This window comes from Melanostigma gelatinosum (assembly GCF_949748355.1).
Source record: "Melanostigma gelatinosum genome assembly, chromosome: 3".
Classification (NCBI taxonomy): Eukaryota; Metazoa; Chordata; class Actinopteri; order Perciformes; family Zoarcidae; genus Melanostigma; species Melanostigma gelatinosum.
The window spans coordinates 24,102,631-24,116,353 of record NC_136636.1 but is presented as its reverse complement, the minus strand read 5'-3'; the positions used below and the strand labels follow the sequence as shown (position 1 = coordinate 24,116,353).

At 45.0% G+C, this 13,723-nt stretch overlaps 1 protein-coding gene across 1 annotated transcript in view; it reads left to right on the top strand.

Annotated features, from left to right (window-relative positions):
• Positions 1–944: 944 nt before the first annotated feature.
• chd5 (chromodomain helicase DNA binding protein 5) overlaps positions 945–13,723 on the top strand; it is a gene marked incomplete at its 5' end in the record, with an annotated part of 47,936 nt that continues 35,157 nt past the window's right edge. Inside the window, 3 exons of the mRNA XM_079265506.1 lie at positions 945–992; positions 1,255–1,339; positions 9,671–9,822. Of these exons, the coding sequence (XP_079121632.1) occupies positions 945–992; positions 1,255–1,339; positions 9,671–9,822 (285 nt within the window). The remainder of the gene's footprint in view (positions 993–1,254; positions 1,340–9,670; positions 9,823–13,723) is intronic.

Below are 13,723 nucleotides of genomic sequence, written 5' to 3'. Positions count from 1 at the left end.
ATCTGTCTTGGCTTTTTATTTTGTATTAGTTTGTATTCGTTTTCTCTGGGCATCACACACAGCATAGCGTATGAACAACACTGCAGGATTCTGTGTGTATTATTTAGATATCCAAACAATCCAAATGAATGAGCCACATTTACAATACTTTTTGATCTTTTTCCTTGTGTGGCACCTTTTAATTATTTTTATTTTTTTAACTACCATTTAATGACAAACATTTTTCCTCTGCTTTATTGCCATAAATACTTAAGTCTGAGCCAGCAAAGGTAAATACATAAAAATGTAAAGTACCATAGTGCATTATGTTAATAGAGAAAGACAGATGGTAAAATAATTGAACTGGTTATAATTCATTAATAGTCTATAATTAAATAAAAAAGGACTTCACTGCATCATGTTCAGTCGGGACCCTTCCAGCTCTTCGTTTGTCTGTTTTGGACACATTAAGTGAAGTTGAAGCTCGCGCGCGCTCTCTGTGGGTCGTCCTGTGTTCCAGCTGTGGTAACCGTGACAACAGTTAGACCACTGGCCGTCAGGACTCCTCTCACAGCAGGCGGTCGTCAGGCTGCACTTGTGGTTTGGGGTTTTTTGAGGTCTCGTGGAAGTTTGTAAAACGAATAAACTGACTGAGTGAGAATATGTTCTACATTAGGTTCCAGGCGATGATTAAAAGTGTCAATTAGACGGAACTATTTTAACTGCGATCAACGCGTCCCCCTTAAGAAGATATAACTGTATTTGTTGTACAGCCTGGTCTCGTGTTCAGCAGAAGTTTTCTGTCTCAAAGCTGCGGACCTGTTGTGACATCGCGGGACTGTGTCAGCCTGTTCGCGGTGCATGGCGTTACCGCACGCTGTTTTTTTGTGTGTGCGTTTTTTTTTGCACACTACTAGTTAAAGTGGTAACTAAGAGAGCATGACTAACTAGTTGTGGGTGAAATTATGGGATGCATCGTCATGGCAACAGACCAGACGTCACAATCTGGGCATGTGTGTTCCATTTTTGTCTTTCTTATTTTTCAGACTGGAAGACCTGGATAGAGATCAGTGGAAAATAATAAATGTTTTTTTTAATATATATAATTTTTTTTTTTGTACGTGGAGAGAAAGCCCCAGATTCACTGCAAAAAAAAAAAATTCATATATATTTGTTGTAACTGAGCGACGATACATTTCTTTTTGGGTGAAGAAAGAGACTGGGCTGCGGCGTCTGGAGGGTTAACTTTCAGTATTCTCAGCCTAAAAGGGGTTTGGGGGCTATGAGATAAAGATGCCGGGGTCGCTGAGCAATGAAGACGAGGGACAAGACAACATGGATTTGGAAGACGATATGCCAGGTGAGGGGAAGCAGGGGGGGTGGAGGCGGGGTGTCCTTCACATTATTTTTGCGCCGCTACGCCTTGAATGCGGGGAAAAGGGCTTGTCCTGCGTTCCCGAGACCAGAGAGGAGGAGGAGGAGGAGGAGGGGTGGGGTGCGATAAGCAGAGTCATGCTATTATTATTGTTTGTTATTATTGTCTTAAAGGTGGGACGGGGTTTTTTTTGGGGGGGGGGGATTTGCCTCCGGCTGTCCTCGCATCATTTTGGAGGGCATGATGAAAAGCTCACTGCGTGATTCCTGTAGGCTTTTTGGGGCTCTCACAGGCTGCATGCATGCGTGTACAAGCGAATGGCTTTCTTTTTTTTTATTGATTTCTTTACCTCGAGTCCAAACACACAAGTTTGGTTCAGCGAGCTGTGTTAAAACCCGTGACAATGTATCCGGCTCTGTGTCGATGAATGTGCGCGTAGGCTTTTTTTTTCTTCTTTTTTTTTTAGCAGAAAATTCTCAGTGACAACAACCGTGCTCGTTTAGTTACAGATGACGCGCCGCTGTTTGCACTCTTGCTCACTTTTGTTGCTCCAACTTTAAATGTTTTTTTTATCCCCCCCCCCGCACTGCACACGGCCGCAGAGGTGTGAAAGCCACGTGTCGGGCTACAGTAAACAGTGCTTTAGCATCGAGTGTGTGTCCTTAAAGTGTGCACTGTGGATGACCACGGTTAGGTCATCGACATCCCTTCAGCTCTGGGTCGTGCACTAACTGAGGTGAACTGTAACCCACATCCTTGACACACTGGCTCTCTCTCTCTCTCAGCTCTCATGGAGGTTTCTCATCCTGCCAGACATATTTGTGCAATATTTCTTGGGGCTGTAAAATTGATCTGTCAGCCGCTCTGGCAACGAACCAATTGTAGCCTACGTGACATTTTCACACATGAAAAAAAGAAGTTAAAACACGAATTAAGGCACTGGGGATGTTAAGATTCCCTATAATGACCCGTCCACAAGGAAACACTTGTCAAATTGTGGTCATTTAGTTGTCTCTTGGCTGTTATGTTTGTCTTTGTGGCAGGTGTCCATGCAGCCACAAAGCCCTCTGTGTATAGAGCCGGTTAGGGACAGTCAGAGTGTTACGTAAATTGACGAAAAGGTTTTCTTCATAGTTATTTGATTTTCTTTACCAGTGCGTCACAACCAATGGTGGGGAGTAGCTCAAGAGTAAATCCGTAACTTTGACATACACTCACACTGTCTTCAATGTGCAGCGAGGAGCCGGCCTCATCAAAATATACATCTCAGTCAAACCAGGTCCTAACGTCCAGGTGATGAGGTGCATTCTACAGGGGCAGAGGCGTCTCCGTGCCACGCTGTCAGTTTGGCCTGCAACGTATTCATGTTTCCTTACTGTTCTTGCAGCTCGCTCTGAGCATGGAAATTATTTGATGGTGTGATGCCAAGGCTTTGCCCGCCTCTTTCCCTCCGCCACCACAAATGTGGAGAAGTTAGAACAATAGAGGATGAAAGGGAAGTGGATCGTGCAAGAAGCCAATGCGGTGTTGTCTCCAGCCATGGACCTGCCTCTTGTTGCTGCTTAGTGATAATAATTCACACACGCCGGCAGAGTTTATGGTCTTAATGAACATGCGTTCTGCTTTGAGACAGAGCAGCATCTACTGCAAGCGGCACGACGAACATGTTGGAGATAAAATTATGAAAATGAATCAATCATTTTCACTAACGTGGTTGCCATGGTGCATTTCTTGCTCATTATTCATGCTTTTTTATTTTTTATAAAGGTCTTGAGCCTCCAATGCTGGTGTGTTTTGTACCACTGTCACAACAAAAGGAGATACGTTAATTACAATAGAGCACCGAGAGAGAGAGAGAGAGAGAGAGAGCCAGAGAGAGTGAGAGAGAGAGCCAGAGAGAGAGTGCCAGAGAGAGAGAGACAGAGACAGAGAGAGAGAGAGAGCCAGAGAGAGAGAGAGAGAGAGAGAGAGAGACAGAGAGAGAGAGAGAGAGCCAGAGAGAGAGAGAGTCAGAGAGAGAGAGAGAGAGCCAGAGAGAGAGAGAGAGAGAGAGAGAGAGCCAGAGAGAGAGAGAGAGAGAGAGACAGAGAGACAGAGACAGAGAGAGTCAGAGAGAGAGAGAGAGACAGAGAGACAGAGAGAGACAGAGAGAGAGAGAGACAGAGACAGAGAGAGAGAGAGAGAGAGAGAGAGAGAGACAGAGAGACAGAGAGAGAGACAGAGAGACAGAGAGAGAGAGACAGAGAGACAGAGAGGAGTGTTGAGCAGTTGAAGCATCATCTATGACTGCCATTTGTAGCCGGAGGGAGAATACAAGCACTGACGATGCGTGTCCCCAATAACCCTGGAGCTGCTTGAATATGTATAAGAGAGCTAAGGTGCAATTGATTACGGCAGGTGAGTAAAGATATGTGAGCTGTAATCCAGTTTGAAAAGACAAAACGTGTTCACGTGTCAGTCGAAACTGATTCATGTTCTGCCCTGATATCGTTTAGTATGTTACGTTGTTGGCTATAAAGATATCAAAGGGGCTCTTTAACACTGTGATCCCTGATAATAACACTGTGCACCGTCATTTTGTTGTTGTTGACAAATTAAGATAATTACGCTATTTCTGATAGTACGATTGTTTTTCTTTTTTGGTATCAGTTGCAAATGTCTTTGGCGTCTCCCTGTTTTTCTCATCTCGCTGACCGTGATATAAAGTGTTGCAAACCAGTTGCCACGCCGCTGATACAGTGCAGACCTCCATCAACAGGCATCAAAGTGACAGACAAGGTCAGGTGATCCAGGTCAGGTTTATTCCTGCGTCATTCCTGCGTCAACATGATTCCACGCAATTAAAACGCAACAATGTAGAGGCACGTCCCGGGGACGGGGACGGGGACGTCAGACCCCTCAAAGCTATCCTATCACAGCCTGTATTTGTTGTGGCACACATAGTGTCCTAATTCCCTTTGTTTCACTCCGGCTGCTCACGCTGTCACAGATTGTTCCTTTGTGTTTTCTGTTTTAATTGTTTTGTTCTTCCCTCAAATTGAAAGATTATCATGGGCTTTTTTGTGCCTACAAATGTTATCCCCAATTGGAAAAGGGGTCTATTTTTGGATCCCTCACTGTGAAAGTTGACACCATTTTTTCCTGCTGCGCGTGCACAAAGCCTGTGCACGAAAGATGCTTTTTTCCCCTTTTTTTTCAAATGTGTATTTGCAGATGAGCGGGGCGCAGCATCCCAGCTTTATATCGCACGCAGTAGGATCTTGTGCACGTATTGTCTACGATAGGTACGTTTTTAATGGTGCTATTCAGTCTTCATCCTCCCATCACTTTGATGATTACACTTTCTAATAATATTCTATGGATGTCTTTGTCTGAAGGCGTTTGAGGCCTAAGCTATAAGCACTTGATCAATGAAGAGAGGACGAGCTATGGATATTTTTTTCCCCCCGCTCCTCCTTAGCAAGCAATGCTTGGCAACATTACATGGATATTTCCACACAAGGGCCAACAGAGAAAGGGCTAATGTGCTCTCCAATAAACTCTAGCGTCCTCACTAGGGAGTCGCTCATGAACCTCCCCTCTAATGGGTCAGTCCGGTGGCCAAGCCCTTGCAGGAAGGTCAGAGCTGTGTCTGTGCCATCCGTCCTCCCTTTACAGACGTCTCTTTTGCCAAGTGGAGCTTTGGTCCTCTTTCTATCAGGATCTGGTGCCAGACCTCCCTGTGCCACATGACTGAGCGACCTCCCCCCCCCCCCCCCCCCCCCCCCTCTCCTCTTCCAACACCTGGCACAGCCTGGTCCACTCACCAAGCAGAAAGATTATCATTCCCCTGATGGCTTTTCTAGTGGGGACTGCACAGGCCATTTACTGTCGGCCGGTTTCAGATTACAAGGCAACTCAGGTGTTAAACACAGACATCTTTTTATCAATTTCTTTTCAATCAATGCTGTCACACCCAATGCCCTATAAATGAGGTGCATTACTGAGAGACCATTCATACATTTAATATTTTTGTTTGATTTTGTGCAAGTCTATCACAGCTTTGTGGCTGAATGCTAACATGCTCACAATGACAATGCTAACATACTGATGTTAGCATGCTAACATGCTAATAAGCACTGAACAGGTATTTGGTTAAAAACCAAAGTTCGGAGCAAATTATGACCAAAAACAACTTAATTATGTCACTGAAGGAAAAGTCAGATAATCTCAGTCGACAGTTCATCTGATAGGGGACATGCAGTGTGTGAAGTACGTGTCTCGGGGGGTCTGAAACCCCTTGATGGTGACTTGAGACCCCCTGAAACCCTCAATAGCTAAATTTTTGGCGTCTCCAGACAATTATTTGTCACAAAAAATTCTTATAAAGCTTGCAAATGCCCAACAGTTTTCAGTTTTCTAATTATGTCTTCACATCTGATTGTGGACCTCAATACACCTTCTTTTGGAGAAATTTGAAGACACGGTCTTTCCTCTTCTAGGACACAAGGACGGCAACTAGAAGAAGCCGAGTTAAGTTCTTTGTTTCGGGGTTGAGGGTGTGCATGTGTAGGGTTAGCGAGAGAGAGGCGAGTGTGACGTCCGTATTCTGTTGCACGTCGTAGTTGTGTGGTTGTGTAGGCGGCCATATTGATAATGATAGAAGCCCTGATGTATGTGTATGTGTGTGTGGGGGGGGGGTATTGGACACACACTGAGGACATGAATGTGTGTACCAAATTTCATGGCAATCCATCCAACTGTTGTTGAGATATTTCTCTTCGGAAAAGCTAGAGGATCATTAGGAGTTATCTCCTGGGAACTACAAATGTTTGTCCAAAATGTTGTGCCAATCTGTCCAGTAGATGTTGACATATTTCACAGGATATGTGAAAACTTTAACCAGCTGGTAGTGCTACAGGAAGAGTGTGGGGAATAGCTAAAGCCTGTTAAACAGCTAAATTCATCCTCTGGGGGCCGTGAATGTCTCAACACATTATTTTGTCCAAGCAATCCAGTAGTTTTTGACACATTTCTGGACAAAAGACCAACATTGACATCCTTAGCGTCGAAAAAAGGACTTAGCCTGGTCTGCTGCATATGATTGAACTTTTAAAACTTACACTGCATCGCCACTGTCACGTTAGAGTGATTTATTGTGATTTATTGCAGCAGACAGAGCAAAGGGGACCCACAGTCCGGCATCAGCGGGTGTATCTCATCAGTGATGTGTGGTCAACCTGTCAGTCATAGTTTACTCATTGAAAGAAAGAGCTGCAGAGTGACGGACTGTGTGCTTTCTGTAAATCCAGAGACATCTCCAACTGCACCATGTCATCATCTGTGCATCAAAGTAAAGATAGAATCATTACGTCCATCTGAGACATAAAGGAGCTCCCTGTTTAAGACAGTGAATACTTCAACTCAAGGCTTTATTTAGAAAGAGGGAACTAAAGGAGAGAGAAGCATGTGGATCTGTGTGTGAGGCAGAATGGATGGATAGAGAGATTATCCTGCCTCAATCACCTACTTGCCTTCAAACAATGTAATTTGTAGAGACGTGTGGAGTTTTATTGCAGCAAATGCACAAGTTACCCCCAATTAGCACTAAATAGCGGATGCCACACTTCATCCGGTGGTCAAGCCTCATATTGCCACTGATTAAAGCTTTGAAATCATTCGTGTGTATGTACTCTACTGCAGTGATTCCCAAAGTGGTGTCACTCTGGCTGGAGGTCCTTAAAAAAGGGTTCATAGTTCAACATATAATAATGTGGGCATTGTACGTTTCTGCAACAGTTTTGCATGCAGCCAGAGCAAGTAAGGTAGTATATTGAGTGACGAAACTTACGCGGTATAATAACAAGTACAAGAATCAAGAAAGTCTACAAAGGGAGAGCCAGTGGCTGGGACGGTGGGGTTGTTGATGAATCCAACAAACACAGGACTTTCACCCAGGAGGCCGCTGTTTGTGTCCCGCGGGAAGCCAAAAGTAAATGTTGACTTTACGCTTTTTAAATCATGTTGTTTCACATTACCTTATTTTACGAAACGTGATTTTACGTAACGTGTTATGTAACGTTACGTAAAAAAGTCCACGAAGGGTGGTTGTTGTTTTAAGATAGTTCCGTTGTTATGTTAAGTTAGTGCGTTGTGATTTGAACACAATCTTTTCTTTTTCGAACCGAAGTCGTTTTGTTGCCTGGACCTAACCAATCATTTCACAACGTTAACCTCGTGGCATTGTGCGTGTCCTGCAAGCGTGATACGAGTCTGACATGAAACATATTCATCAGACGTATTTTCGGTTCACAAACGTCGACATTCAACATATGCTGCGGTTTGCAGAAACAAACAATGGCAACATTTGTTCTGGCGAGTGGTTTGGTGTGAAAGGTCACAGATTACGAGGTAATCGAACAAATCTATAACTCTTGGAATCTGAAAATATGTCTAATGCACGTCTGACATCTTTCTTATACAACTCTTTCCCAGTAAAGAAGTCTATAAATAGAACAGGTCAAATCATTCCAGGGGACGTACGTGAGGGGGCACCCGGTCCCTTTGGCTGAAAAAAGACTGAGAACCTCCGGTGTACTGTATATGTGTGTGTGTGTGTGTGTGTCTGTGTGTGTGTTTCGTGGGGTGCCTCCTGCTTTGCTCAATAGAGGATAAGTGGTAGGGGAGGTTTGTGTTCCTACTACACAGGAATCCCTTCTCTCCAACTTCTCACTCCAGCTACCCAGGGCAGTGGTAGACTGCAGTGCTGGTGTTGGCTGATTGACTCTGATACATGTGCTGCATATTTCAGGCCCTCCAGTCCGTCTGCATGAGAGACGCAGGGAGCGAGGGAGACGTGCAGATGGATAGACTGAAAGAAACAGCGAGACAGTCGGAGGAAGAGGACGAGATCAGATCGACCTTTACGGGGCGGTCGCATCCTGCGTGTATTTCTCTCCGTGCCTCTTTATCGTGATGTATTGTTTTGGGACTGTCTCTCTTCCTTACTTACTCCTCTGTGACCGGCTGTGGGATCACTGGAGTCTGCTGCGCTCAGCAGTCAGCGTGTTTGTACACAGCGGCTTTGAGACAGTACAGCTGACAACCAGCAGCAGGTCGCTTTAGTCCCAGCAAGCATTAAAGGCAGAAGATATGCTCAGTATACCTCAGTGGTCCTCCAGGGAGTTCCCATTTAGCGGCAGGGCATGCAGGCACTCCATCTATTTGTGCTCTGACGGGTGAAGTTGATCCACACTCAATGGTGTGTGTGATCATGAGGTTTATTTTGCCAAGCGCTCCTGTTGGTCAGGCAACGATTCGTCATTTTTATGTTCCAAAAAAATGGGACAATGGACTTTTCACTTTGCTTTGTTTTCACAGTATATACTAGCCCTGCAGCTAATGGTTATGGTTTCATTATGGATTTATCTTCCTTTCTTTGTCTTTGACGACTGCTTTTGTCTATTAAATGTCAGAAAATGGGGAAGAATTCCCATCTCAATTTCCCAGAGGCCAATGTGATGTCTTCACATCGCTTGTTTTCTCTAACCAACTGCCCAAAAACCCAAATATATACAATTTACAATGACATAAAACTAAGAAAACATGTCAATCCAGACATTTTAGATGCGGGAACCTGTAAATGTATGACATTATTATTTGATAAATGACATCACCCTCTGAAGCCCAAGCAGTTTTAGGGTGTTTTTTTTCCTCCTGTCACATTTATTTTGTTTTTCAAGTTTAATTTCTTTGCCCAATGTTCCCAATTTTGGAGAAAAAGGAGGCTCTACTCTACATGCTCAATATACATTGCACTATTTACATTTTTACAACCTCTCCTGTCCTCCTCAATGCACTGTGCTCAGCAGCCTGCAGTACAAAGACTTTTTGTCACGTGACTGTCGGTCTCAGCCGAGTCAATAATGGCTTTGCAGTCAAACTGGTCTGTCTGTTCACGGCTATTGTAGAAAACATGGCGGACTCCTTGAAGAGGACCCGCTCCATTTGTAGACATGAAGGGCTCATTCTAAGATAAAGAAAACATAATTATGCTTTGTTTCATGTGATTGTACACGAATGAAAACATAGTGATGAATATTATATTCCATTTCTGCTGATACATCCCCCGAAATTCCGCACACCGGATCTTTAAACAGTTCAGAACCACAGTGTACAAGCCAAACTGCATTTGTCAATATGAAGATTCAGGCTCATTACAAGCTGAATTGACTGCAGAACCGACAGACTCGTTGTTATCGTCCAAAATGTTATCACCTCATGTACAGTAAACCTACATTTTGTTCCTAATCGGATAATGTCTTTGTTTCTGTCCAGATGAGGATGACGAAGGTGAGAGCAACACTGTTCCCCTCACACCCCTCGACAGCTTCTTCTCTGACAACGATTCCCTCAAACAACAAAAGAAGAAGAAGCCCAAAAAGATGAAAGAGGGGAAAATGCCCAAAGTTAAGAAGAGGAAAAAGGAGGTAAGGTGTAATTCGCTGTCATCGCCATCTGTCATGAACTCGGGACACATTAGCTTTGCGGCTCGAGCCGTATCTTTCTCAAACTCGTTTGATGTCTCTGCAATTGGAATCAAAGGTGCATGTGTTTTTGCTGCTGGGCCGCCTCTGTGATCTAAATGAGAGGCAGTGACTGTCTCGGGCTAAGAGGAGGCTGGCAGCAGTGTCTCCGTCACTGCCAGTGTAAGCTGTGGGCGCCGAGGGGCCAGTTTAGAGTGCAGATTTGTGCCTGTGGGGCTGGTGTTGATGGCAGGGACTGTAGGTCAGAACTACAGCGATCGGGCCAAGCCAGCAGTGGGAGAGAGAGCGATGACAGAGCGGTTTGACAGTCAAGTTTATTCCATCTTTTAGTCTCCAACATTTAGACAACGAGGCCAGAGGGACCTAATTGAACCGGATTTATCATGGTGAGACCCGCCATCACTAAGATAAGCCAATCACAAAGCTTTTAAAGCTACCCATATATGTTACTTTTCTTCAATAATGGCCATTTGGGTGAAATTGCTAATAATACAGTGTACAGTAAGTGCTAAGATGAAGTGTAACAGTAGTGAATTGAGTCGCTAATGTCCTTTAACTTTATTGAAATTTGCCAACATGGGCTGACATCTGATCAGGCCACAAAGACCTGAGAGGCCTTTGACAAAGCGAATAAAAAACACGAAAATGCAAAATACATCAAATCTATTCATACCGGCAGCATTTTTGAATTTGCGACGGTTGTGGCGCTTTTTCTGTAAAATGATGAAATAGATTTGTGCACATTCCCATTTCTATTGACCCGGAGCAGAGTCTGGCAGTCCGTCTGTTGCACAGCCGAAGCTGCTGTAAGCTACTTGATGGAGCTTCCTTTTAGCTTAATGATCTGAATGAATTTGAGTTCCCTCTGATATACATTGTCTGGTGCTTTTATTATGAAAGGTAAGAACAGAAGGAGTGGATCTAGTCGGCGCTGCCTTTGCCAAGGTTGAAAGGAGTAATAATGTTTGCCGTCTTGGTTGGCACTACAAAGCCTCTCTGCTGTTGTACACTATAGTGTACATTTTTAGTATTCATGTTCGGCACAACGTTTGTTGGTTGATGCCTTTATTCACGGTGCGAGAGCTCATGAAAATCGACCTTGTTCCGGAAAAAATGATGCTTTTCTGCTTTGATGTGCAGATTAATCGCAAGCAAGAAAGGCCCCCCCATTGTGAAAAGGTCTCAATTGAATTGAAGTGAAAAGGATTGAATTGAGCAAGGGTTGCATTGCTTACAGTACGTACCATCAAGTGTTGCTTTAATGTTGCATTAATCTGACATGTACTATTGTGAATATGTTAGCAAACACGTAGAGGACAGACAGCATCAGTAATTCATTGGCAGCCGTGTTTCAGGCCACTCAACAAACCAAAGTTCATTATTGAGTTCACATATTGTCCTTTTAGCTCGGTTTTGGTCTCCCCCGACTTGTAGAAGTTGCACTTAAGAGTTCAGCTGAGGGAAACTTCTGGTTTGTTGCGAACTTTGTCTGTGTGCCATTTGGTGTTGGGCAAGAAGCATGCAGTGTGTTTATTTTAGCTTTTTTTACAGAAAAAAAACAACCTCCAGCTCCCTGCTACAGCTGAAAATGAGGTCAATGATGGATTTTCGGCCGGTGCCACAACATATTCTGTGGCCGACTTCTTGTGTTGAACTCTATTTCCCATTGATTTGTGATTCCCCTTGTGTTAACGTGAACCCCATGTGGCCTATACCCCCAAAACAGTCAACTCCTAACTAACTTGAATCCTAACCTCAGAATCAGGTCATAGATTTTGAGGAGTTTCAGAATTAGTTGTAACACCAGTTTTTTTTTTGGGTGAGTGCGTTTATCATCATGGGCAACACTCGGACGTGATGTTTGAACAAAGGCAGCATGACGCCAGCTGTGACGTAGCAGGAAAAAGTCTCGTTTGCATTCACTTGCAAACTCTATAAGAAAACTCTTATAGCCGCAGGGCTATAAGAGTTTTCTTTATTTAATGATTAAGGGAATTCACTGTATTCCCACTGCATTTTGGCGCCTGTGTTGGCGGCGGCTTGAACAGTGTCGGTGACATAGCCAGGATGTTCCCCTCTGCTGGCTGGAGATGCCAGCAGTGCTGTGAGGAGCTTTGGCTGGCCATGCTGCCACCCGGCCCTTTGGCTGCTTGTGATAAACACTGAGCTCTGGGTCTCACTGAGCTAATGAGGGGGGGGACTCCCTCTGACACTCTCCTCCCTCCCTCTCTCTCTCTCTCTCTCTCTCACCCTCAGAATCTGCTCTGTATTCTCCTCTTTCTTCCCTCTCCTCTCACATGCATCACCTCACTTCGCCTTGATCGTGATGCCGCTGCTTTTCTTGCTGCCTTTGCGTCACAGGAACTGCGAATCTCTTTCTTTCTTTTTTTCCCCCTCCCTGTTATTCTTTCTTCCTCTCTTGCTTTCCCACTGAGGGAACCGCTGCTGCTGTAATTCACTTCCAATCACTCCCCAAAGGACGGTGTCAGACAGCGGCCAAAAGTCAATTGGGGTCAGAGACTGTCAGTGGCACCTCCCAGTCTCAGGTCAGAGCCGCTGGTGGGAGCAATGGTAGCCAGGGAGAGACGTGCTTTCCCCCTCATTCTCTCATCTGCAGTGAAACAAAGGAACGGAAATGAAGGGATGTTGTCTCCCTTTTAACAACAGAAAAAAAAGATGACGAAATCACGGGAATGGAAGTTCATAGAAGACAGTTCATTTTATTGACAAAAGAAGAGGCTGCCGTTTGGCCGCAATAAAACATCCATGAAGCTGTGAAGGAGCCGCTTGCAGCTTTAATATTTTTTGCTGAAACACAACCGGTTTTAAGATGAGCCTCTCTCTTGTTTTCATAAGTTCAGTATCCTCTCAAGGATTGTGGGTCAACAGAGGGCCGTTGCTGTGAAGGAGAGGCTGTTGTCTTGGAGCCGTAAAGTGTTTTTACAGCTCTGTTTTTATTCTCGCTGAACAAGCTTTTATTGAATATCCACGTCTTCGCTCATTTTCTCCCCCCGAGGCAGAGCCATTATGGGGGGGAGCATCTAATTTGATTACGCTATCAGCACTCATCTGATTTTCTGCCCTCTCAAAGTAGAATCACCCTCTTTGTTGCTCCCAGTGTCTCTCTCCGGTCCTGTGATGTGTGCGCAACATTGAACTCTGGGCCACGGCGAGGCCGTTGCACAGCTTCAACTCGTCTTTGCAGTCGCTCTCAACGGCGGTTCTGCTTCTTTGCTTTTCCCTCCTCCATCTCCATCTCCACCCCCACTCCCATCCCCCATCCACTATCTTCAATTTACTTTCTCTCTCTCTCTCTCTCTCTCTCTCTCTCTCTCTCTCTCTCTCTCTCTCTCTTCTTATGCATAAATGAGATTTGTCTAGACGGGTGCGGGAGCACCAGCGCTGCAACCACAGGCCTCTGCATAACAAGCTCGTTATGCAAACGTATCTGATTGGATGGCGCCGTTCCATTGGCTGGCACTGTGATAGATTGGGGGGGGGGGGGGGGCAGGATAGAATGAAAGAGTGAGAAAGAGAAAGAAAGAAAGGGGGAGCTGTAAAGAGAGAGAGAGAGTGAGAGAGAAAATAATGGAGGGGGGGTGGGGGGCATGATGCGAGATGTGAAAGAGAGAAAGTGAGCGAGAAGGAAGGCCTGCGGGGGGGGGGGGGGGGGTTTAGAGAGAGAGAGAGAGCGAGCCAGACACTGCTCAAATTTGGTCACCATGGCAACACAGCCAGGCTGCTGGTGGGGTTGGCGGGCGCTGCGGCAACGTGAGCCTTTCCACTGCGCTGCAGAGCAAAACGCCTGTAAGTCTCTCCATGGATCCACACGGGCCTGCTGAGC